Genomic DNA, 24,973 nt, shown 5'->3' with positions numbered 1-24,973 from the left:
TTTCTAAAGCAGTTGTTTTAAGTAATTTCTAAACCATGAACTTCCCAACAGCTTGGCTAGATGTGGAAGAGAACAGTGAGACTATGTGTTCTTTTTTTGTTCCCCCATAATCTTACTCTGTTGCCCAGGCTGGAGTTCAGTGGCACAATCTCAGTTCACTGCAGCCTTCGCCTCCCAGGCTCAAGCAATTCTCCTGCCTCAGCCTCCCAAGCAGCTAGGATTACAGGCACCTGCCAATATGCCCAGCTGATTTTTATATTTGCAGTACAAATGGGGTTTCACCATGTTGATCAGGCTGGTCTTGAACACCTGACCTCAAGTGATCCACCCACCTCGGCCTCCCAAAGTTCTGGGACTACAGGCATAAACCAGCATCTCCGGCCTGAGACTGTGTTTCCTGAAGCGAAAATTATCAAAATCCAGTCTAAGAACTGGCCATGCAGCACCAGGAACAGAAGTAGGAATAGAATTCAGCTATGGTTCAGCTGCAGGAGCTCACTGCAATAGCAAAAATACGTACACACACATACATAGATACATACACACATGCATACATACATACATAATCTTCTGATAGACTTTCTGGATCATTTTGCTCCAATTTAGAAAGGAATGAAAGGAGATATTTATTTTAGCCAGAAATGCCACCTATTCCTTCAAACACAAGGATTTCTCCCTTCCCCATAAAAGTTTTTGTTTACAGCTAAGAGATGACTCATCCTGTTGAATTCTTAGCAGAGAGGCAGTCAGCAAAAGTGGTAATAACCAAAGGCATCTATCTAGATCACCAGATTTCCTTCCTCTGGTCAGTTTGTGCCACAAATCTCATGCTACAAACGCTACATTTCATCCTTCAGTGTCAGATTTCTTCCAATTCAGTTGCAAATTTTTATTTATTTATATTTCAGTTCTTCTAACAAGAGAATAAAGAAGTAAGTGGTGGCTCCATACCACGAAAGGGCTTCTCCAGCTATATCTGACAGTGGATTGACCCTCAGCAAAAATGAGTGCTCGGGGCTGGTATGTCTTGCAAAGTCCTTTTCCATTAACTTACTTCTATTCAAATGCTACCACTGGGCTAGGAGGTGACAACTTACAATCAGTATCTCCGTTCACCATCCTCAGCATAGCTCTGACACAATCTAGAATGAAAGCAAAGGGAAAGGCATCTCTTCTTCTTTTTATTCAAGCTATTTGGCTCTATCAAGGAACTGCTGCACCAGGCCTCACAAAATATAGAACCAACATATAATATAAAGAAAAGGGGCAAAAATACGTTCTGTAAAAGATAAAATGAAAGTTCACCCTGCATTTTGTACCATCAATGCTTTCCTAATTACAGAATCCCAAAACTCTTGGATCCGTGATCCCACCAAATTTCCTTGCTATGTCAGATCTGTGCCACCAATGTCGACTTTCACAAATACCTGAAGAGAGCCAATGTGGGAATCTCCCGGGACATGATCGAAGCACAGGACATTCAGACACATGCTCCAAATCATCCACTTTTGTTCCCTTCAACTCTCAGGACTTTCATAAAAGCCTCCATCCTTCCTGATTATGCTTTAGACATTATCATGGCCATGTGTTCAGCCTTCTACAAAGCCCTGACCACTGAAAGCTCTCACTCTGTCTCTATCACAATACCTCTTAAGGAAAGGGATACTGGTTTATAAATCTTAAGTGAAGTCCTCAGGGGAGAACAGATAATCAAACACTTTTTGTGGGTATACCAATGGGTGTTTTTTTTGCTTCAGATAACCCAATATATCCTAAGTTTCACAGCTTATTCTTCAGGAAAACAGAGCCAGCCTCAGTGATTGCAGAAAATATGCACCTGGCCCTCCACTGTCCCCACATACGTAATGAAGAGACCTTTCCTATAGCAATGTATTTGAGAAGAGGGTTCTTTTTTTATAAAGATTAACAACAGGAGGAAACCAAACCACTCTCCAGCTGGTTTTCCTTCCCACTATCAATCCTCTGGCCTCACAGCAAAGAAGGAGGGCCACTAATCCCCTTTAAGTTTGCTTTTCCCGTGAAGAGGCAGCTGTAGCTTTTACAAATCTTTAGAAGAAGTTTGAAAATAAATTAATGTAGAAATAAACAATATGGATATTTTATTAAAGCTGGGGGTGAGGGGTGGGGGAAACCCAAATGTAGAAGTCCTAAGAAGGACTAAATAAAGACCGGAAGTGCCAAGACCACTAAGGAGATGTCATGGACAAAGAAGAAAGGAGGGCAGTGGAAGAAAGCGAGTTGTGACTTCTGACCCACCTTGAGCTGTGGGTGGTTCTCCACCAGTGATGATGTTTTGGAAAGGTAAAGTATAGTGGCTAAGGGTCCAAATGTTCTTAATGAGCCATGGAGCCCAAGTTATTTTGGGAGGAAAGAAAAATAGGTTTTCTGAGTATTTTTCCTTTCCCCTAACCTAGCACTACACCCACTCAGCCTTATTCCATGTTGTGTCACCTGTTTCAAAGTCTGTTTCTTTGGTCTCTTGATTATTTATTTTCTTTTAGAGAAAATTGCACACACTTAGTTCAAAACAAGAGATCATCTAAAACACTGTGTGTGTGTGCATGTGTGTGTGTGCGTGCACATACTGTTTTTCTCATTGTTTCATCAGTGAGCTATCAGTGAATGCTTAAAGCAAACCATGTGCAGGTGTGCTAATTTATTATTACAAAACTTTCTCAGACAGGTATTCAATAAGCAAAAGAATGGATTAAAGAAAAAACTTAAAAATACAAACTCTGATGCTTGGCTTCTCCAGAAAAGGTTAACCCTGGAAACAAAGTCTTTCCTGCAGCTTCAGCTCCAAAGCTGAAAGGAATGATGTGTCAGGCCAGCCTTTCTCAGACTTGCTCTGCTGAACTTCTTCACTTCTCTGCCAGCCTTTAAATGCATGAAGGTTTCTGTTTTCAGAAATAAATCCTGCCTATTTCCTCTCTCTTGCCTTCTCTGTGACAATAAATTCCTTCAGGGTGATTTTTGGATTGCATTGCTCAAACTCCAGGTTATACGAACTTTGGTGTCACCTGGAAATGTTTTTAGTTTCTCCCAGTAGGGAAGGAACAGACAAAAATGAATCAATTTCATAAAGCCCCCTACCTTTTGTATCTGGAATATACAAATCAAATGAACCTGGGTTTTTCTAACAAAAAAACATTCTACTCCTCAGTCCAAAATTAATAATGCACCTATTCTGATTATCAATAACAATTTTTTGATCATATGGCAGATCTGTTCTTCTTTTTGGTCATATTTTTCTCAATTAAAGATTCTAATGGCCACTGAATCAAGACAAATTACCCTCATCATTTATGTCCACAAACCTCTGTGAGTCTGAGCTTCAGAATTATAATGGAAAACAGAAATCATGACTTTGATTGTGAAAGCAGAAAGGTGGCACTTTGTTGCACTTCATAAACACACAGAGAATCGCTAACATGGAAGGGATTTGAAAAGCCCTCCATTCAAGCTCTCATCCTTCAGCAACCTGTACTGTTTAACAATTCTTACAGTCAAAAAGTTCTTTAAATCTAACCTAGTTCAGTTAAAACCTATTCTTTTTTCTCTGACTTTGCCAGAAACAAAACAGCTGGTCACCATACACAGCTTAATAACTCTCATAATTTTGAAGTCTGTTATTAAGTCATTTTTTAGTCTCCTCTTCTTGAAGCTAAATGATCCCAAGTCTTTCAACTTATCCTTATAGGTTCAATTTTACAAGCCTTTAATCATCATCAATGCTCTTCACTAAACATTCTGAAGTTTTCCATGTTACTCTTAAGTTCTGAAACCCAGCTCACCTTTGGGATTGCTTCTCATTGTCCACAAAAGCCAAGGATTTACTGTGTGACACACAGTCCTAAGAGAATCTACTCATATAGGTAACCTACTGCTTTGTTTGGGTTATTTTGAGTACAAGCCTACTCCTATGGCTCTTCCTCTAAGAAAACACGTTCTTCGGGACCCAGAATTCTTAGGGAGCCCCAGCTACAGACAAACCATTCTCCCTCCACCTACTCCCACTCGATTTTTCTCACCAGAGCTCTTCAAGGTCTTTCTCAACCTGCTTTCCCTACCAATTTGGGACTTGTGGTCCTCTGCTATAAGTATCTATCTAATCTGATTTGATTTACCTATGTAAACCAGTTTGTTCATCAAAAATGGCTTAGAATGTGTTATCCTTTGCAGATAACATCTATGAACATCCTGTCCTCGAAGCCTTAACTCGAAGAAGAATCTCAGGCACCTGGTGAGAATGATACGAGAGTGGTTTGGGGCCAGGCGGGATGAACATGAAGAGTCCTTCTGTGCTCCTCTCATTACACCACACCAGCCTTGAGTACAATTATAAACAGCAACTTCTGGGTGTGTGAGTCCAGTCTACTCTTTCTGCAACCTCTGCCCAACCATGTAGGCATTGCTAATGCCCTCTCATCTAGTAAAGGTAGGTATTAGATTCCTACCATGTTCCAGGCTTTGCACACAATGTACCTTTTGTCTTGATGTCTCTTCCCCCAACTGTTCCTCAAACTGGCTTCTTCTCACCCTTTAGGTCTGTGCTCCAACGTCATCTCCTCAGACAGGTCTTCCTTGGACCACTCTGCCATAGGTTCCATTCCGTTCCCCGACACTCCATTATTCTTTACTATGACATCAGTTCCCTTCACAACACTTATCACAATTTGCAATTGGATGTGATTATAGTTAAATGTTTGTTGACTTGTTTCTTGTCTTTTTTTCTCTACAGAAGGCAGGCTCCTCCAAGGGAGGATCGTGCCTTCCTGGCACCTGGCTAACAGTAAGCACTTGAAAGTAATTTTTTGAATGAATAAATGTTCCCATGCCGGAAATATTTACATTTAAAAACACATCTCTAATTGTCACAGAAAAGGCTCTGTAAGCTATTATAAAGGGGGATGGTGTTTTCAGTGGTGGGACAGGGTGGGGCGAGGAATCGATCTTTCTCAGATCCATCTAGTCCTGTATCATTCAGGCAACACAGGCCCTTCCCATCACAGAGGCAGCCATTAACTGGAAACAATCGTCAGTTCTATTGTCATGCTTCATTTCCTTACAGCAATTATCCTCGTTTCCATTTATTCGCTCTCCTTTGAGCTTCAATGTGGTCATGGCATTCTGTAGCATTCCACCATTTTCCTGATGCTATTTTCCCCACTCCTGTTATCTTCCACAACAGTACCAGCATCAAGATATCAGTAGCAGTAATCTTGGGAGATGCAGTTATGGGTGATCTCTATCTTCTTCTCTTGATTAGTTTGACTAGCTTTTCTGCCACGTACTTGTATTTTCTCTTGTGCAATTTTTTTAAGTTAATTTTTTTTCAAGTACTACATTTCACTGGTATTCAAAGTAAGATTCTACTGAGGTTAAGTTATACAATGTATTATTTTCATCTCACAAAATTCAGTGTTTTCAGCTGTTAAACTAAAATGAATCCCATACTCATTCAACAGACATACCTATATCCACAAACTACATGCCTACTCTGTGCCCAGCCTTATACCTCAGACTTCTCTACTATTTAGCAATGTGACTGCCGCACTAAGCATGTGTCTTATGTAACACCGCTTCGTAACACCACCCAAGAATGCCCCGAGCCTGACACTTACAGAGACTTAAAGACAGACAGCAACAGGATAAAGAGGAAAAGATCTGGAATCCTTGCCCATCTCTATAAATCATCTACTGACTTGCAGAGTAACATAGGAAAAATGAGTTCTCAGGTGTCCATGCCTCAGTTTACCTATGTGTAAAATGCATAATGCATCCCTCAGAGGGATGTACAGAGAATCACTGAGGTAATGTCTAAGCATTTGGAACTCCTTGGCAGAAAGGCGCTACATAATTACTATTTGGTATTTAAGCAGCCCTTCATGTGTGCCAAGTACTTTATGATCATTCCTTAGGAGTTACTCCCAGCTACTTTGTGAAGTTGTCTTCATGTCTATTTCCATTTGAAGGATGAAGAAATGGAACTAGAGAAAAGTTTAGTGATTTGCTTAAGATCACTAAGATGGCCATGAGGTCTCAAAAGAAGAATTCCCAACTCCTCCAATTTTCTTAGCCATAAGGGAATCCACATCTTAAACATAAACTGCCCTTACAGATTAATTCCCTGTTAAGCTACTCTGAAACAGCCCTCATGGTAGAAAACGCATTGTCACTTGTTTTTGTAGGATGGAGTAAACGGTGAGGAGGTGAAACAGAAACCAAAGCTCTAGAATTAGTAACCCAGACTTCACGCTCACCCTTCTTTTTACACATCTATTTCTCCTGACTTCCTGTAGAACAACCCGCACTTGATACCTTCCTCATCTCCTCCAAGGGCCCATCTTTGCCTACTAGTAATTTCCTGGACCAAACTTAAGGAGGCATAAAGCCCAGATTAATTATCCTGAGTAACCCCCCCAACCAAAATACATCCTAGCATTTTTACCCAGATTGTATCTCATAAAATTTAACTCCAAGGAGGTAAATGAGAAGATGAGAATACGCGTCGTGGAGGGTGCATAAGCAGTCTGAGAGATCACAGAAAGGCAGAAAGCACCAGCTTGCTTCAGTGTCATCTGACATCTTCCCCACCAGCCACCTCCTGCACAACCCCGGGAAGATACACACCAGCCAACACTGGAGTCACCCCATCCAGCTTGCCCAGAGCTAGTTCTACCCCAGATCGTGGTCTCCTGGCGCTCTTAAACCATGCCCCTCTTGTCCACACATTATTTTCTTCCCTCTTTTTCATTCATTGATTCATTTAGCATACAAAAGACAGCTCTTCTGGTTCTGAGTCCCGTACTCTCACCAAAATGACAGAAACATGTGGACACCAACATCTAAAGATTCCTGCTCTGATTGTTCAGGGAGCAGTGGCCACATGACCTCTGGAGAGCAAATGTAATGATGGAGTTCTTCAACATAAATTTGGATAGAAACTTCCAAAGCAACTCAGTGCCTGCCCAAGGCAAAAGTGTAAACTAGGGGATTTAATTTCCTCCCCCTTTCTTTGCTTTCTCTGCAGGAACATTGCCTCCCACCTACTCCCCACTCACTGACCCTAGACCTCTCCAGAGCTCTCCAAAGTGACAGGAGCTTAGAAACATTTTCCTTCCACCGTCTTTCATGAATATTATCTGTCCTGTGTTCCATTTCCTTAAATACTACTCTGCTAACCTGATGATAATGACCTGAAAGTCTCAGTACAAAGGAAGGACTGGAAGTGTGGCTCTCAGGCACTCAGAGCAGACAGGCTTTCAGCGGGATGCCACTCACATCACTGCATGTTGGCAGCAGCTAACACACACAACTGCTAACGCTTTCAGGAATCGTAACTCTTTGAGAGTTTCACACCAACAGTTTCTCATTGAAGGAATTACTGAAGGGTCTACATCAAGGAAAAGCAAACTGAACTTAGAAGGAAGAGCTAAGGTAAAAGAAGGAATGATGAGCAAATGAATCAATAAACATAGTAAAATACAAGTATAAACATTTTAAACACTGATAATGACTAATCCAGGAGATATAAAACAAGGATATACTAAAATATCAGATAACAACACTAGAAGAGAGGTGTGAGACTGAAGTTTAAAGAGTGCTAAAGTTCTTGTATGGACAGAGATCACGATTATTTTAATAAGACAAATATACTAAGATGGTAAAGATAATACTAAAATAAAAGAAACACATTAAATGATCATCTGCAAACCAGTAGAGTAGGAAAGCAAGCATGTATCTAGAACAACAGAAAAGGAAGACTCTGAAAGAAAAACATTTGCAAAAGAGAGAAATATGGAAATACAAAATCCCAAAATTCTTACCTTTAAATAACAAAATCTTGCACTCTTAATAGTATATTAGAACTGAAAAGCATCAGGAATCCTCATTGCTACAGCTGACCTGCAGCAAAACTGTGATGCCTGAAGTTGGCAACCACTGTCCTCAAGGCCAGCAAAGGTCCTGCCTGCTGCACTCTGCCACTAACTGTTTACGTTCTAGTACCCAAGACTTCACTAACCACTCTCCCCTTATCTTCCAAAACCCACTTCCCAAAAGAGGAGTCTATATCACTTGTTTCTATTTTAATAAGAATTTAAGTCTGAGTGACATTTTCTAGGGGTGCTTGGGTTTAAGCCTTAATACTAAATTTCAGAGAAGGGTTTTGGTCTTCTAAAAAACAGATTTTCACCACCAGTGTGCAGTAGCAGAGAAATTCGGAGAACTGGAGCCCTTCCTTTGCTACTTACAAACACAGTCTTTCATTTTAACGGTTACGTATGATCTTGAAATAACATTTTAGACCTAAATGGTTTTTATGTCTTTTCTTAATTTCCAAAGGTTACTTGAAAAACAAGAGTAATTTTTTTATACCTGCCTAAATAAAAACTTTTAAGATTTTATGTGCCCAAAGATGTACTTCAGTTGACATCATAAATGTATCCTATAAAAATGCTAGGTAGGACAAGTATAATAGGAAAAGCAATACAACAAATCTTTTTTCCCCTGCTATTTTTAAAAATAGCCTATTCACTGGTCTAGTCTTCCTTGAAGAAATTGCCATGGCACAAACAAAACAGAGGTGAACGGAGTGTTTCAGTGATCTATCAGAATTTATCTTTCTGGAGAAGGGAAAGTCGTTTTTATAAAAAATAAATAAGATGGGAAAAAAAGGAGGGGAAGGAAGAAAACCTCTTTCTCTCAAGTCCCTAACGCTTTTCAGAATGAATGATTTCTGACTTACACCAAGATACAAACTACTGACACATTTGGATCAAGCATGTATCTGTTTTTAGGACACATATCACTTGAAAACTTGCCATGCTATATTTAGTTAGAACTAAATATATCAACTGGAACATACGCATGTGGAAAATGTGCTCTTGCTGTGAAAGCTGCAGCGCCTTGTTAACACAAGTCCAATACAATGAGAACGCACATTCAGAGCTGGGAAGCCAGGGGAAGAGTGCAAAGGAGGGACACGAGCATGTTTTAACGGCTGTGATAATTTGCCATGAAAGGATGTTAAGGCCGTAGCTCCTTGCTGCAGCATGCCATGTGCTGCTGAATTAAATTACTGCCATGCAGTCTGCGAGCTAAGGAATGTGTAAACAGGCCATATATCCTTGCATCAGTTCCACAGAACGTTGCACAACACAAAATGCCTCTCGATGTGTCATTTCCTTCTTGGCTATATTCCCAGCTCCTGACAGCAAGTCAACAAAAAAAAAAGAAAAAAAAAGGACTGAAAGATATTTAAAACTGGTCTTCTCAAGAGCACATTCCACCAACCACCAGACATAACCTCCACCAGCGCTTCTGACCCGTCCCCCCACCCCTCCATCCTTCTTGAAGAAGGGAAAACAGAGAACAGTGGAGTTTGTTTTTTTTTTTACTGTTATTAATCTCTTAAGTTAAAGATTTTCAACAATGTTTTATATCCTAGTAGCCAAGTGATTAATATCTATGACAATCAAATTGCTGCTTATATTTGCCAACTTGTAAATATCAAAACATGGTATTTACCCATAAATTCTATTCCTTGAGCCCTTCAAAGACAGTGAAGAACCCAGGGGAAAGTCTGAAAGTCAGGAAGTTAAGGGCTGCTCTACTAATGCTTTGCACTAGGGACTAAAACCCAGGCCTGTGGCATCTGGAGCATGGCGCAAAGCCTATCAAGGTTTTTCAAATGGTCTTCACAGACAGCAGGAGTGTGAATGCAAAAACTGTGTCCAGAAGAATCAAATAACCTTAAAAAATTCATCTGCTGTCCCTCTATCCAACACATTTTATGTGTCCCCCCACCTTCTTTCGCATGTGACCAATATCTAAATAAGCATCCTCCTGGGCAGGGCACAGTGGCTCATACCTGTAATTCCAGCACTTTGGGAGGCTGAGGCAGGCAAATCACGAGGTCAAGGGTTTGAGCCCAGCCTGGCCAACATGGCGAAATCCTGTCTCTAATAAAAATACAAAAAAGTAGCCGGGTGTGGTAGCACATGCCTGTAATCCCAGCTACTCAGGAGCCTGAGGCCAGAGAATAGCTTGGGAGGCAGAGGTTGCAGTGAGCTGACATCCCACGACTGCACTCCAACCTGAACGACAGAGCAAGATTCCATCTCAAAAAAAAAAAAAAAAAAAAAAATGCATCCTCCTTTGGTAAATAAGCAAAGAACATAGGCCGGTCTTTGGCATAAAAAGCTTATCCCTTCACCCAACTAGGATGAAAAGTAATAGAGAATAAAAGAGAGCTGGCAGGGTGAAGTGGTTCAATCCTATAATCCCAGCACTTTGGGAGGCTGAGGTGGTGGATCACAAGGTCAAAAGATCGAGACCATCCTGGCCAACATAGTGAAATCACGTCTCTACTAAAAACGCAAAAGTTAGCGCGGCGTGGTGGTACACGCCTATACTCTCAGCTACTTGTGAGGCTAAGGCAGAAGAATCGCTTGAACTCAGAAGGTGGAGGTTGCCGTGAGCTGAGATCATGCCACTGCACTCCAGCCTGGCAACAAACTGAGACTCCATCTCAAAAAAAAAAAAAAAAAAGAGAGAGAGAGAGAAAGGTGCCACTGACACCAGCTGGAATGAGGAAGAGAAAACGTCAGCCCCTCCACTCTCTCCACCTCCAGGTTGGAAAGCAGTCTCAGAACTAGGTGGAACAGCATGAGAAAAACAAGATGATGTCTTGCCTGGACCACCTGTTTTGTTAAGTCTATTAACTAAAGTTTGTTAAGGTAAAACTTCTGCAATGGGACATGCCTCAAAAATATGGAGAAATGAAACTTCTCTGAACAATTACAGATTTGTTGATGAATTGGGCACAGGTGAGAATGAGCAAACAGGAAAAGAAAATAGTTTAGCTACAGGACCTAAGCCGAACAAGCTGAGTGAAGCAGAATACTAGCCAAGCCTAGAAACACCAACGGTGCCCTATACTTCCAAATAACTTCTCATTCACCTAAGTAAGCATCAGAACCTTACTGAAGGTCACACACAAATCCAAGTAGAGAAATGTTGCAGCAATGTACTCTGAGCCCGCAAGAAAGGAGCAACATCACTGGAGGAAAAAAGGCAGAGCTTCTCCTTTCTCCCACCAGGTTGAGACAGGTGGCTGGCTGATCAGCGGTGACTGCTAATGCCCTGGCAGGAAGTATGCAGTTCACAGCTTTCGTCTCTCCTTGAGAGTAAATATAGTTTACTTACCTGAGACCCAATACACAAAAATTTTTAGAAACCCACTCACATGTATCAGGCAGTAGGTTTGCAGGGGTGGCAGCAAGCAAGAATTTCAAAGTTAGATGATATAAAGTATAACCCCTCTAATCTTGGCTAGGCATGGTTGCTCACAGCTATAATCCCAGCACTTTGGAAGGCTAAGGCAGGCAGATCACCTGAAGTCAGGAGTTCGAGACCAGCTGGCCAATAGGGCAAAATCCCGTCTCTACTAAAAATACAAAAATTAGCTGGGGTGATGGTGCGCACCTGTAATTCCAGCTATTTGAGAGGTTGAGGCAGGAGAATAGCTTGAACCTGGGAGATAGAGATTGCAGTGAGCCAAGATTGAGATCGTACCATTCCATTTCAAAAAAAATGTTAAAAATAAATAGATAAAATTTTAATGTTAACCATCTGAGGATTCATAAGATATTTCTGATATAGACTTGTCATGTTGCCAGGTAAGGCTTATACTTCTTTTTGTTCAAACACTTAATGTTCTTCTCATTTGAGTACTGATCTGCCAATACCAAGCACCACAAGGGAATACCAACCACTAATTCATCTGATATTTACCAAATTTGTTCAATTCAGAATGACGCTACCATTAGACTAGTAAACTTGGAGTCACTTTCTTTGAATGTCCCCTAGATTGAAAAAGCCAAGACTCCTTACAGAAGATAGCACCTTGAAAAAATTATTTCTCCTGTTGTGACAACTGCCAGCTAAGCACTTATGTAAGTTGATGACATTGGTGTTCCAATGAACCACAACCCCCAACATCCACACCACTGGTGGTTTATTCCCTTAAATCCAGGCTGCACCTGTGTCTTGCTTTACCAATAGAGTGCAGAGGAAGCAATTCATGCCAGTTGTGAGCCTAATCCTTAAGAAGGCCCAACACCCCTGGGTGCAGTAACTCACAACTATAATTCCAGCTACTGGCTACTCAGGAGGCCAGAGCAGGAGGATCACTTGAGGCTAGGAGTTCAAGACTAGCCTGGGAAACATAATGAGACCCCATCTCTACAAAAAATGTAAAAATTAGTCAGGTATAGTGGCACATGCCTATAGACCTAGCTACTCAGGAGGCTGAGGTGGGAGGTTCACTTGAGCCCAGGAGTCTGAGGTTGCAGAGAGCTATGTGCATGACACTGTACTTCAGCCTAGATGACAAAGCAAGACCTCATCTAAAAAAAAAAAAAAAGGCCTGAGAGCTCTCATTTTTGCACCTTAGGGAGCCCTGAGCTGCCACCATGTAAGAAGTTAGACTCAGCTGGAAAGACCACATGGAGAGGCTATGTGGAGAGGGAGAGGATCCAGGATAACATGGAAAGAGATGCAGCGGGGCCTGTTGTCCCATCATTCCAGCTGAGCTCAACCATCCAGCCATCGCACCAAAGCATCAGACACGTAAATGAAGCAGCCAGGATGTTTCAGCACCAGCCTCTATCTGACTGCAGCTACCTGATAGACACCAAGCCTGACCAATAGAAAAACCATCCAAATGAATCCCAATCAACACACAAAATCATGGGAAATAATAAACTGGATATTATTCTAAGCCATTGTATTTGAAGATAGTTTGTTATTTAGCAATAGACAACTGAAAATACAGCAAGAGAATCTGAAGTATTCTGTGTAAGGTGATTTTGTTTTTTCCATCCTCCACACAACAAATAATACCTTGTTCCATCAGTCCCCTTCCCTAACTCTGAACCACTTCTATAGAATATGATGTTGCTAACCAAGTTTCACATTTCTGTATAAATTATTTAAATCAGACTGGAGTTGGAACTAAGTGGACAAATGGGAACAAGGGATCCTAATAGGAACTGATGTTTAAAGAGTTAGGTATCTAAATGCATTACTATTGCTGCTCCTGCTACACCACTTCTCCAGCTGAAAGCGCTAGCTTGCCAACAGAAGGTCAAAATGCCTTGCCTAAACACAAGACTTACAAATTTGGGATCTTAAGTATGATGTCATGTCTTAAAATGATAAGCTGGCAAAGAAAATAAATGGCATTTTGTAAAGATGTGCACCGTTTTCATGTTTACGCTACTTAAGATGAAGGTTCTAATAAGTCATCGGCTATGTTCCTTTAAAGGGAAGTTTTATAACTGAGATGAATCACAACTGCAAAAGATCAAAGTTAAAAAACATCAATGATGCCATAGGGTACTTTTTAATCTTGTAATGAGTGATGATCATGTGCTCTTATGAAGTTAGTCCAACTGCCAACGCCAGATGTGTATATTAAGAAAAGAAGTTGTTTGTGATGTGACAGCACTGGTTCAGCTGCCAGAGACAGAAAACACAGGAGGATGAAACCTTTCGGATTTTTGAGTGAAAAGCAAGTCTTGGCAGATGTGTTGATAGGCAAGGCCTCAGAGTGGGGTACTAGTGCCATAGCATCTGCTCTTGGACTTTGCTGCAAAAAAATTAAATTTATCATTAATTCTGCACAGCTTTCCCTGGGCAGCATGAATATCTGCTCAGGCAGATATTCATTACAATTTACAATACTTATTAGTGTTGTAATATTCATTACAATTTGCAATACTTATTAGTGTCACTTACTAATGAGCAAAATTAGTAAAGCCATCTGCAGGGGGGATAAAGTAATATACTAGAGGAGAGAATGTAGAGCTGGTATCTGTTTTCTAGAAGCCTACCATAAGCAAAACTCTATGGCAAACCTCTGACACTGAAGAAATTGACGTAATAACTGACATTTAATGAACACTTACTACGTGACAGTCACTGTGCTACCCATTTTACATACAATAAAACATTTAACATTCTTGCAGCAACTGATGAGGAAGGTATTACTATCATTCTCACTTAAAAACGTGAGAAACTCGAGGCAAAGAGAAGTTAGGTATCTTGCCTACCTCCATACAGTTAATAGTGGAGTTGGGATTTTGATCCGAGCAGTCTGACATAACGACCCAAGCAGTTAACCCAGAACTTGTCCGTGTTCAAACAGCTGAGCTACCAGAAGCAGCCTTTTCAATACATATTCAGATCTTTAGACGAAGGAGTAAAATTCCATCAACAAGAACCAGTAGTACAAAATCCTCAACTCCTTCAAACCACTATAAGTAATAAACAGAAGTATACCACTTTTATGACTAATAACCACTAATTAAAGAATTATAATTTGGGGGTAGAGGAGGCTAAACAATTGTATAAATTGTTCCCCTACTCCCACCCCCGCAGGAAAGGGCTTTTACTAAAGCCCTTCTCTGTTAAGAATCAATAAAATAAGCCACTTTGAATAAGCAAGGCTTGATAAACTACAATTTGGCCCACCACTTGTTTTTATAAGTAAAATGTTAGTGGAATACAGGTTGAGTATCCCTAATCTGAAAATCCAAAATGCTCCAAAATCTGAAAGTTTCTGAGTACCAACATGATGCCACAAGTGGAAAATTCCACACATAAGTACATAACACAAACTTTGTTTCATGCACAAAATTATTTAAATATTGTATGAAATTATCTTCAAGCTATGTGCACAAAGTGTATATGAAACATACATGAATGTTTAGATTGGCTCTCATCCCCAAGATATCTCATTATATATGCAAATATTCAAAAAATTTGTTTAAAAATTGAAATCCAAAACATTTCTGGTCCCAAGCATTTTGGATAAGGTATACTCAACCTGTGTAGCCATGACTATGAATTTATGTATTTGCTTGCTGCTTTTGAGCTACAATGGCAGAGTTGAGTGCTGGTGACATAGACCACCATATGGCCCCCAGACTCTAAAGGATTTGCTCTCTGGCAAACTACACAAAATGTTTGCCGATTTGTGTTCTAGAGGATCTCCCATTTAACATTAGATGCACCAATGAATCAAACTCCTATTGTACTCACTGTTTAAGAAAATTGGAAATCTTGTGCATTTCCAACACCTGGGAGTGTCAAAATGAAAGAATAATATTGAGAAAAGTGCTATGCTACAAATATTCAATGCCCAGGATGGCCAAGAGCAGGGAGGAAAAAAATAATCCAGCTGAGTCCAGGTTGTAGGATTCAGCTGTTGTTGCAAGCAGACCTCTCCTCTCCAGACACTGACTTTGTGAAGTCACCTCATGATGTGGGGAAAATGACCCAACATTTTCACAGATATTTTCAGTTCATAAGAAATGTTACTCAGGCTTATCTAGGGCAGGTGGTCTACCACTTCCAGATCTGTATCTGCTTCCACCGCCCACCCTGGGCACCACCCAAAGCCTGAACTCAGGTCCCACATATACCACCTGGCCCCCTCTACTCCTAACTCTCATTGCTTTCAGAGCACTTCTCTGCCTTCACAAGGCAGTGAGTCTATTGACTAATTAATTTGGCCAAAAACCTCTCTGCAATGAGGTACTGTTATCCACACTTGAAACAGAAGTGACTTTCCCAAAGCTACCCCTGCCTTCTCACTTATTGTCATATTGTTCAGAACAGGGCAGCACCTATACTTCCCTGTTTCCTCTTCCAACCATCAACTTTGAGCATCAACTCTTGTATATATGTATACACACACACACTCTCTCTCTCTCTCTCTCACACACACACACACACACACACACACACACACACACACACACAGTTTTTCCAAGAACTGAGAAAAACAGCTGAGATCAGCAGGAAACATCTTTAAAAGATAAGCATTAGTGGTGCTACATGTCAAAAACCAAGTATCCTGCTTTGTGCATTACTAAAATGGATGTCCTGCCTTTTCAGGAATTTGGGGCTAGTCTGACCAAAAGTTAGAGGGTATCTTCCATCGTAAGGCATCATCTGCAACTTATAGCCATCCAGAAAAGGCAGGCAAAGCCCCAAACCAGGCAAAGCTGCTATGCTCTGTTCTATTCACCTGCACTGCATAACCACTAGCCCTCAGGACTAGAGACTTGGGGCTTACACACATGTGTACAGCAATCACCTAACAGGACATTCCCAAACCGAACAGACAGGGCCAGCACTGACTCAACATTATGAACCTGGAAGAATGCCATACACATGAAAGGAGAAGAAAACAAAAACCTCAAAGACTTGCTTTTGAGGCAGGAAACCTCCCTAGTTCAGGCAAGCAGTCAGCCTTTGTGAAAAAGAGACAGCAGCAAAAAGGACAGGAGCCACCATATGTTCCCGCTGCTAGGAAGGTATGCTACTTGGGTAGAGGCAAAAGTTTATGAGGCCTTTCCTCTCATTTTAGGGGAAGAAAAGACTTGCCACTCTCATGGTCTGGGCAGGTTGGTCCTTATAGAACAAGTACTCCTGCCAGCTATACCTCCACTACAAACCAAATTAAACTCCCTAAATGCAGTGTTTAGGATTCCAATGTATTCACTCAGCAAAGGCAGAGTTCTATATGATGTTTCCATTGGCACAGAATTGTTCATGGTTTATATATTAAATAATCATTAATCTCTAAATATACTTAAATACCGCTATGATGAGTTTGTTCAAATTAGTTTTTTGGTGGGGGTGGGGTAAGTAAACCTCGTTCAATTTAGATTTAGAAGAAACATACATATTGGCCCAAAGAGATTATGTGCTCTACCTGAAACTGATTGCCGGTGAAACCTTCTGGATGTCCAGACAGACAAATAAACCAAGATGGATTTAAAGGTGGTTTGACTCTATCTGTTAAAAGAAAACTACCTATAACAATTACTAGAGCATGACCAAACAACAGTGTTGTAACAATCAAGCAAGTTATCATTTGCAAATAAATTCTTTGTAATTAAGCAGTGTGCTCTTCATAAAGGGAATTGAGTGGGCGAGTTAAAAAGCTAAAACACATTCTTAGGCCATGGGAAACACATGCAAATGCTTTTTGACTAAGCTCAAGATTTTTAAGTTTACTGTTTTCTTCCTCAGCTCGCTTGGGTCTATTCTGCCCTATTATGTTCACTAGACGAGCAGAATTTCTTAGCAAATAGTTAACACCGACTGAATAATTATTCACTCATTTCCAAAAGCTACGGAGGCCTTAGCAATTGTGTGGCAAAGGTTAAAACTGTAATTTTATTTTCTACTAACTCTGAAGTTTGACTAACTGTCCCTCATTAAAAAAAATAATAAATGCAGATAGCAAACTCTGCAAAGACACTATGGACATGAAAGTAACACTAACTCATCTGGAATAAATGCCTCACAGGGTCTCTGGAAACGCTATTACCATTGTCAATAAAGAGAGGAGTACTTACTTCTGGGTTCCCGAGGTCCATCCACTGTAACTTTAATTGCTCTGTGATAGGTAGCTACTTGGGGAGGATTTGTGAAGACGGTTATGGTCAAGGTGAAACTCTTGCCTGCAGATAGAAAAGGGGAAAATATATAGTGAATATTAAAAGACAGTACTGATGATTACACAGCAGCATAGATTTCCAAACTGCATAAGCATCTCTAGGGAGGCAATGACACAAAGACAAGAGTCAGGACTCCTTCTTCTAAATTGGAAACCCTCTGATGGCCACTTGAGGACATTTCCAAACTTGCTTAGCGTCAAGATCATTGCCCTCATTGCAGTACTACACAGGAAGACTTGAATTCCAAAAAAGCTCCTCAGTAGCAACAGTTGTAATGAAAACAAAAACCCTGGTCCACATGAGGAAGGTTCTTTTTCTTTCAGTTTTCTCCAACATCAGGAACACATCCAGGCACAGACAATTTTAGAAGTCCTTATTTAGGGCTAGGTCATGACCTTATGAGAGAACAATAGTAAATCATTGTTGATTGTGTTATTTACTTCAAATGGCTTTAGCATTTCATTTGCTTAGCTGCACTACAATAAGAAGATAAAAGAGGCAAGTTCTTATGGGAATCATTTTAACAGGAGCCAGTGTCTCCTGTCCTGGCCTTAATATGCCTGTGGTATGATGATTTCATCATTACTGGAACAAAGATTTTCTCCTCCCCGCCTACCCCTCCTCTAACATACATCCCTGCTGTTAAATCTTGAAATAACTCCCTGACAGTGACTTACGTTTTGCTAAATGAACATGACATCTCTCAATATAAACACAAATTTTGCTTTTAGCAGAAGGTGTGCTTCATTGAAATATTACATCGGATGCTTCAAATTAATGAGCTAAAAGCGATGAGTAAGAAGGGAAAAAAAGACAGGGAAAAGTTGGGTAGCAGATTTGGATGTCTTCTTTCTCCAGAAGAAGATACCATTCTGTTTCACAGACTCAGTAACAGTTGTAATCAGTTAGATTTGCAACGGTTAATCATGTCAGATAGTCAAAACTGCAAACTGTTACAAGACAGGAAGAGGTGGGCGTAAAACAGTGACTCAATAAAACATTCAGCAATCTCAGGCCAGAGTACTCATTTAGTCTGCTCCTGTAACAGACCTTTAAAAAGCTCATTTTGTTTTGCTTTGTTTTTTTTGGTCGGAGATTCTTTTGCCCTTTACTGAACACTGAGAATATTAAACCAAAACACAAATCTTTGACAATATGTACCAAGGCAAAGTTTAATGCAGTCTTTTCAAAGCTTAATATGGAACAGGTTATACATAAGGCTTAATGTAGAACAGGTCTTTGGCTGTCAAGTCTAGTGAATGGGTTTTCTTTTCAACCTAGACCATGTAAGTTCCTAAAATCTGTTTAAGACACACATCATTTGTTACTGAGTATAAATAGTTTTAGGTCTCCTTGGCTATACTTTTTCATGGCCAAGGGGAATAAAACAGGATAGAAAAAACAGGAATAGGGTGGGCGCTGTTTGAATAGGGAAAGGTGAATAACAATTAGAATCGTATTAAGTGCCACTTCATATGCATTATCTCATTTAATCCTCCCCACTTAGATTTCTCACCCCCATTTCACAAATAAGAAGGCTGAAGCCCCAAGAGACTTAGTAATTAACCCAAGTTCACACAACTAATAAATGGGAAAAATGAGGATCTGAACCTCATTTTTCAGATCCTAAAATTAATGCTCTTTTTTTTTTAAATAGTCTGTCACTCGGCCACTTCCTTATGTGGCTTGATCACTTGCCATTGAAAAAATTAATAAGTAATTTATTTCTAGATGTGTCCCAATCAGGTCTGTGTGCCCAAGAAACAATAAGTATAAATGGACTAATGCAATATCTCAGGATGATGAAGGCATCTAAAGAGTCATTGAAATATCATATTTTATCGACTATACTGGATACATACATTTCAATAATTTATAATTAGTTAGCAAAGAGAGGCTTTATTATAAACATCAAGACTAACCAGAAGAATAAACCAGCCAGGAGTCTAAACGTTACAGAAAACTAAAAAGTCTACAGAAAAAGAGACCAGAAACTTGAATAGGAAGCCACGGGGTCCAAGTTAGAACCTGAAAGCAATGGAAAGATTGCAGAAAATGAAACAGCTGAATCTCTAGATTGAAAGTTAATTTACACTAAAACATTTTAAAGTGCCATTTTGGGTCAGATTTGTGGTCTATGGACCCAGGATTGCCTTTCTAACAGTGGCTCCCATGGCTGTGTTTCTGAGTCAGTTTTCATCTCTGGCACTCATCTTAATAAATCAAGGATGATAGAGGTCTCAAGTATCCTTAATGTCTCTAAATAACCTGCTAGAAAGATTGTCGGCCGGGCACAGTGGCTCCTGTCTGTAATCCCAGGACTATGGGTGGTGGTGGTGGGTGGATCACCTGAGGTCAGGAGTTCGACACCAACCTGGCCAACATGGTGAAACTCTGTCTCTACTAAAAATACAAAACTTAGCTGGGTGTGGTGGCACACGCCTATGGTCCCTGCTACTTGGGGGGCTGAGGCATGAAAATCACTTGAACCTAGGAGGTGAAGGTTGCAGTGAGCCAAGATTATGCCACTGCACTCCAGCCTGGGCGCAGAGTGAGACTCTGTCTGAAAAAAAAAAAAAAAAGAGAGCGAGAGAGAGAGAGAGAGAGAAAAAAGGAGATTGTCCCTAAATTTATTTAAATCAGTTTTGGGAATGGTTTTACTTTAGACCTTTACAACTTACTTAAGATATTAAAAGTCATCTATGTTTCCCCTAAACTCAGGGAGACACCACATGTAGGAACAAAAGCCAAATATAAAATTCACCCTTCAAGTATAAAGCATTTAAATGCTCAGAGTGGAATCAGTTCTCTATAAAAACTTTTTTAAAAAAGAATTGGGTTTAGGGGAGGAAACAAGTATTTAAGTGTAACTATGATCTCCCAAAATCAAACCCTGAGGATCAAGATATGCTTAACAACTACAGCAAAAGTGAATGAGGCTCCTTTTACTTCTTATTGCCCCTTCAGAAGAAATATGTATACAATATTGAAGAAACTTTCAGAAATTACCAACCAATTAAGTAATTCGTTCTTTACCCCATAATAATAATGCACTTCCTAAGTCAAATGTTTATGTGGGCATTCATGATTTCCTTAAATTAATTTTTTTCAAAAATCCACTTTTTTCACTTTCCATAAGTGATTTAAAAAAAAAAAAGCAGGCTCTTATTTTAAAAAGCAGGCTCTTATTGAGGGAGCTAGCAGTCAGTAGACAACTAATTGCATCATCCATGGCTTCATCATGGATGATGAAAAAAAAGAAAGTATACCAAAAAAAAAATTTAAGGACCAAAATCATTTTAAACATTTCTCTTTAAATTATTAAGGAGAAAAAAGGGAAAAGACAATAAAAAACATAAGCCACTTCTAACTTAACGCAAGTTCCACTGATGCTCTACTTTTATTCTAGCACTTTCAAAAGTTGTGGTCATAAGATGACCCATAAAACCAAAGTCAGCAGTGACATGACTCCTTTATAATCTAAGATTGTTTTTCAATTTCTGGGAGTTTATGTTTCTATCAGTGGAAAGAAAAAAAATGTAATATTTGAGGAACTTGGTGTTTTTTTATAACACTACTGAAAATAGAAATATTTAAGTCCAGGAAAGAAAATACAATGGTAGCAGCATGTTGATCCAGACTTAATAAGAGAAATGTAGAAGTGTCAAAATCAAAGAGGAAGCTGGAAAGAGTCTGTTATAAAGCAGGTCAGGTACAAAGGGTACAAAGGCAGGTTAAAGGGTTTCCTGCCACTGAAAAACTGACCCATTTTTTTTTTCAGAGTGTGATCTGTTATCAGTTTTCTGTCCTTTTTTCCTCTTCATCTCAGCTTGATATTACTGTTTCCTTTCATACAATGTTAATACAGTGATATAAAAATCTATTATTAGTGATAAATCAATTTTTCTTTCTCTCTCCACCCACTCCCCCTACCCCCCCATCTAAGTTTTGAAGACAAGTCTGGACCAATTTCTCCATCCTGCCTCTGGCAGCAGACTGCAGCATTTCAGATCCTCCACCAAGTCCCGGCTGCTTCAAAGGAAAAATCCTACTTTCTTCAGTTAAGATCATAAGAAATATAGGGGGAGGGGGTCAGCTCTGTTTGGACATAATTACACTTCATCAAAAGAAGCTTTCTTCATCTTCCATGCGTGAAAAGTCTGCAAGCAGTTAAGTCTGTCTTTTTTTTTTAAATATAAAAATTGCTATTTGGGAAACCAGCCAAAACTCAGAAAGCCAATATAGTAAAACAGTGCACACCCTTTGTTTCTCTTTGAAGTTTCTTAAATAAATATGTTGAGGGTTTACAAAGTACACTATCACTTTGCCATAGCTTCTACTCAAATTGATCAGAAAAAAGTTATGCAGCATCTATATAATACAAAAGCGAGATAAATGAAAACACTAGCTTGAATCTGTAATGTAAAATTAAGCTTTGCATCCAATCCTTTAAAAACTAAAATTCATTGCTCTAGTTAAAATGAAAGTATTATTACATAAGAAGAAAGATGCAATTCAGAGCATACAGGTAAATCATCATGTTCACATTTTTCTTGATTCTTACTAGAATAAAAGAGAAACTTTAATTGCATAGTGGACCTGCATAAGTAAATGAGAAAGTGGAAGAATATAATGAACACACAAACACATACTCCAAACCTAATCAGTCAATAGTGATATAGGATGTGTCTTTTTTCCTCTTTTAATGAAAGCGAACTAAACCTGATGCAGAGACAACCCCCTTAGTTTTGATTCTACCAGAGGCTGTGAGCCTCATCTTATTTCAAACAACCTGTCAGTGACAGTATCTCATTAGCATGAATCTTTTTTTTTTAGTTAAAAAGTACAACTTCTTGGCCCTGTTCCTAGAAAGTAAACTAAAACTACTCATCGGAAACAGCCTTGCTTGAATTTCCCTTATCAAGTTTTTACAATGGTAATAATTTGACATCTGATCCAAACTAAAAAGCAATTATTAGACATGGTTTAAAAAGTGGTGCTTCTCATCTATTCAAACCTGGGTTGCAGTGATTCCATAAGACTTTATTTCATCTCAGTCCTAGAGTGGTCTATTTTCTCTCTTCTTACCAAAATACTTAAAATGGAAATAATGGATTTTCGGTAAGTAAATAATAAGCATAATGCTTCTAATAGGTGAGTAACTAGTAAAAGTTTCTCTGTAGAATAAGTAAATAAGAGCCAAAATATTGGCCTCCTTAGAGACTTTTTTTTAAAAAAATTAAGTTAATTTATCAAACAGTCACAAAAACTCTAATAGGGATAATTTTCTATGTATGATCCTTTTAAAGATCTCTGTTTTTTTTTAATATGGATTCAGATGGTGGAAATCCTTACATAGTATGGAACTATTAATATTACAGCACTAATCATTCATCTGTCTAGGCAGCTTTACATAGTCATTCTAACAAAAGTAATACATTATTCACTTATTCAAATGAAAAGCCTTACATTAAAAAAAACATAATTTTTAATAAATTCTTATTATAAGGGTAAATTAAATCATATAGTGGTAACCTGTGATAAGTAAAGAGCATTATGCTAGCTGTCCTTGCTACAACTTAAATGAAAATTGATATTATCAGGAAATTAATCCAACATATCGATTTTTCTTTCCCCTTTGACACTCAATTTACTCAGTTATTTGACTCCTCATAATTCAGAAGTTGATCCTCTAACTGTTCTTTTCTCTACCTTATATGCTCACACCCAGTGAAATTAGGAACTAGTTTTTCTGAAAATATTGTTTGAATTTTCAATATCATAAAATAAATGAAAAAGGCCTGAGTACTCAGAAAAACACTCAACTTCATCTGGATGTATTTAAATCAAATCTTTAGTAATTCTATTCAGAAAAAGAAGGTGCTGATTTGTATATAGACTAGTCTACATTTCATCAAAGGGGCCTAATATGCTTATTCCATTATCAATATCCAAAGTCAGAGACCTACCTCGTCCACTCCGGCCCACAAATCTCAGATCGTTGAACCTTGCTACTTGGTTTTTCATAACAGCAGAGGCATTCCGGAGCTCAGCAGAATAATTTTCATCATTACCCGCCATGACAGTAACCACAGTCCCATCTGGTACCTCTCCGAGGGCTACCACCTACATAAAACAGGAAACACAGCAGCAATAATGGCACATCAGAAAGGCTTACAAACAAAATATATTCTCATTGTAAATGATGTGTCTTATCAGGACTCAGTGTTCTACTCCAGTCCAGTAATGGCCAACACGAATGAGGCATCTGTGTATGAGTTGTGATGCCACTTCAAACAGACCAGTGTTTCAGGGTCCACTCATTTCAAAGACAGGCAAAAATTTCCTTCATTTGTTGTTGGATTCTTCACAGAAAATGTGTACATTTTTATTAAATCCCCATGTTAAGTTGTCCATAGGAATTACGCCACAGAAGGAAGGCGGATGCCCCATCTGCAGATTGTATCGTACAGATCAAGGCATCACCTGTCTCCAGCCTTCCTCTCAGGGAGAACCCTGAGGTGTGGTCTTATCCCATCACAGGCTGAAAACTAGCATATCTGGTCAACTCCATGGGAGAAGATTTTTAAGTGAAGCCCTGGAGTTCCTGACTACATAGAGCCTAGATGGTCTTTATCTCCTTACTTTGAGCTAGCACTTCAGCTTTTAATGACACTGTACATATTTACTGAATACCCACTCTGTAGTGGGACCCGGTGGGATATTGGAAGTCATCAAGAAACTGAAGGTAAAAATAATTGATGAGAAATATTAAGAAAAAAATTTATACCCTTAGCCTGACATCTATGATATCTTGTCCCCTCTGCCCTCCTGGAATGACATACTTGACTGCTTCATCTTCAACAGGTAATCTGAAGCAAATTAACTCAATCAAGAAAAGATCTAGATTAATCCATCTTTGGAACTAACAAACATTTTCTCTGCTCCAAGACTAGAGATCACACATCAACCTGGGTCTGCAAACTTGCAAATGTGTGCCTCTGATTAACACAGAGCCTGGTACAGGGATACTGGTGCAGATTCTTCACTGTCATATATAAAACATTCCTCCTAATCCACTGCCAAGATCCTGCCCTTGGTAACAACCTTCCTCTCAACTAACTTCCAGGACTCTATATTCAGATTATTTCCATGTCTTCCTCATTCAGCTTCCAGATGCCCTCATAGTAACTCAACAATGACCCCAGCTAAAGTAGCCCACAACTGTCTGACAGTAACACCCCTGTGTGCTTGCCTGACTGGTAAATATCCCACTTATCTTTCCCTACTTCTAGTGCTATTCCCTCCTTTGTCAAGATTTCCATAAGACAAGCACAAACATTTAATTCCATTTTCCCAATAAAATTGGCATATTAAAGTAGATTTCATAAAGTATGACAATAGACACT

The 24,973-nt window shown here is 39.4% G+C and overlaps 1 protein-coding gene across 6 annotated transcripts in view; it reads right to left on the bottom strand.

The window, feature by feature from the left end:
* Positions 1-24,973, bottom strand: part of RUNX2 (RUNX family transcription factor 2) — a 219,704-nt gene that overhangs the window by 94,221 nt on the left and 100,510 nt on the right. For all 6 annotated transcript variants that reach the window (XM_078369317.1, XM_078369320.1, XM_078369318.1 and 3 more), the window contains 2 exons: positions 23,534-23,690; positions 17,463-17,567 (listed from right to left, as the gene is read on the bottom strand). In XM_078369317.1, coding sequence (XP_078225443.1) covers positions 17,463-17,567; positions 23,534-23,690 — 262 coding nt within the window. The remainder of the gene's footprint in view (positions 1-17,462; positions 17,568-23,533; positions 23,691-24,973) is intronic.

Source organism: Callithrix jacchus, chromosome 4 (assembly GCF_049354715.1).
Source record: "Callithrix jacchus isolate 240 chromosome 4, calJac240_pri, whole genome shotgun sequence".
In the NCBI taxonomy this organism is placed as follows: domain Eukaryota; kingdom Metazoa; phylum Chordata; class Mammalia; order Primates; family Cebidae; genus Callithrix; species Callithrix jacchus.
This window is presented reverse-complemented; position numbering and strand designations above follow the sequence as displayed.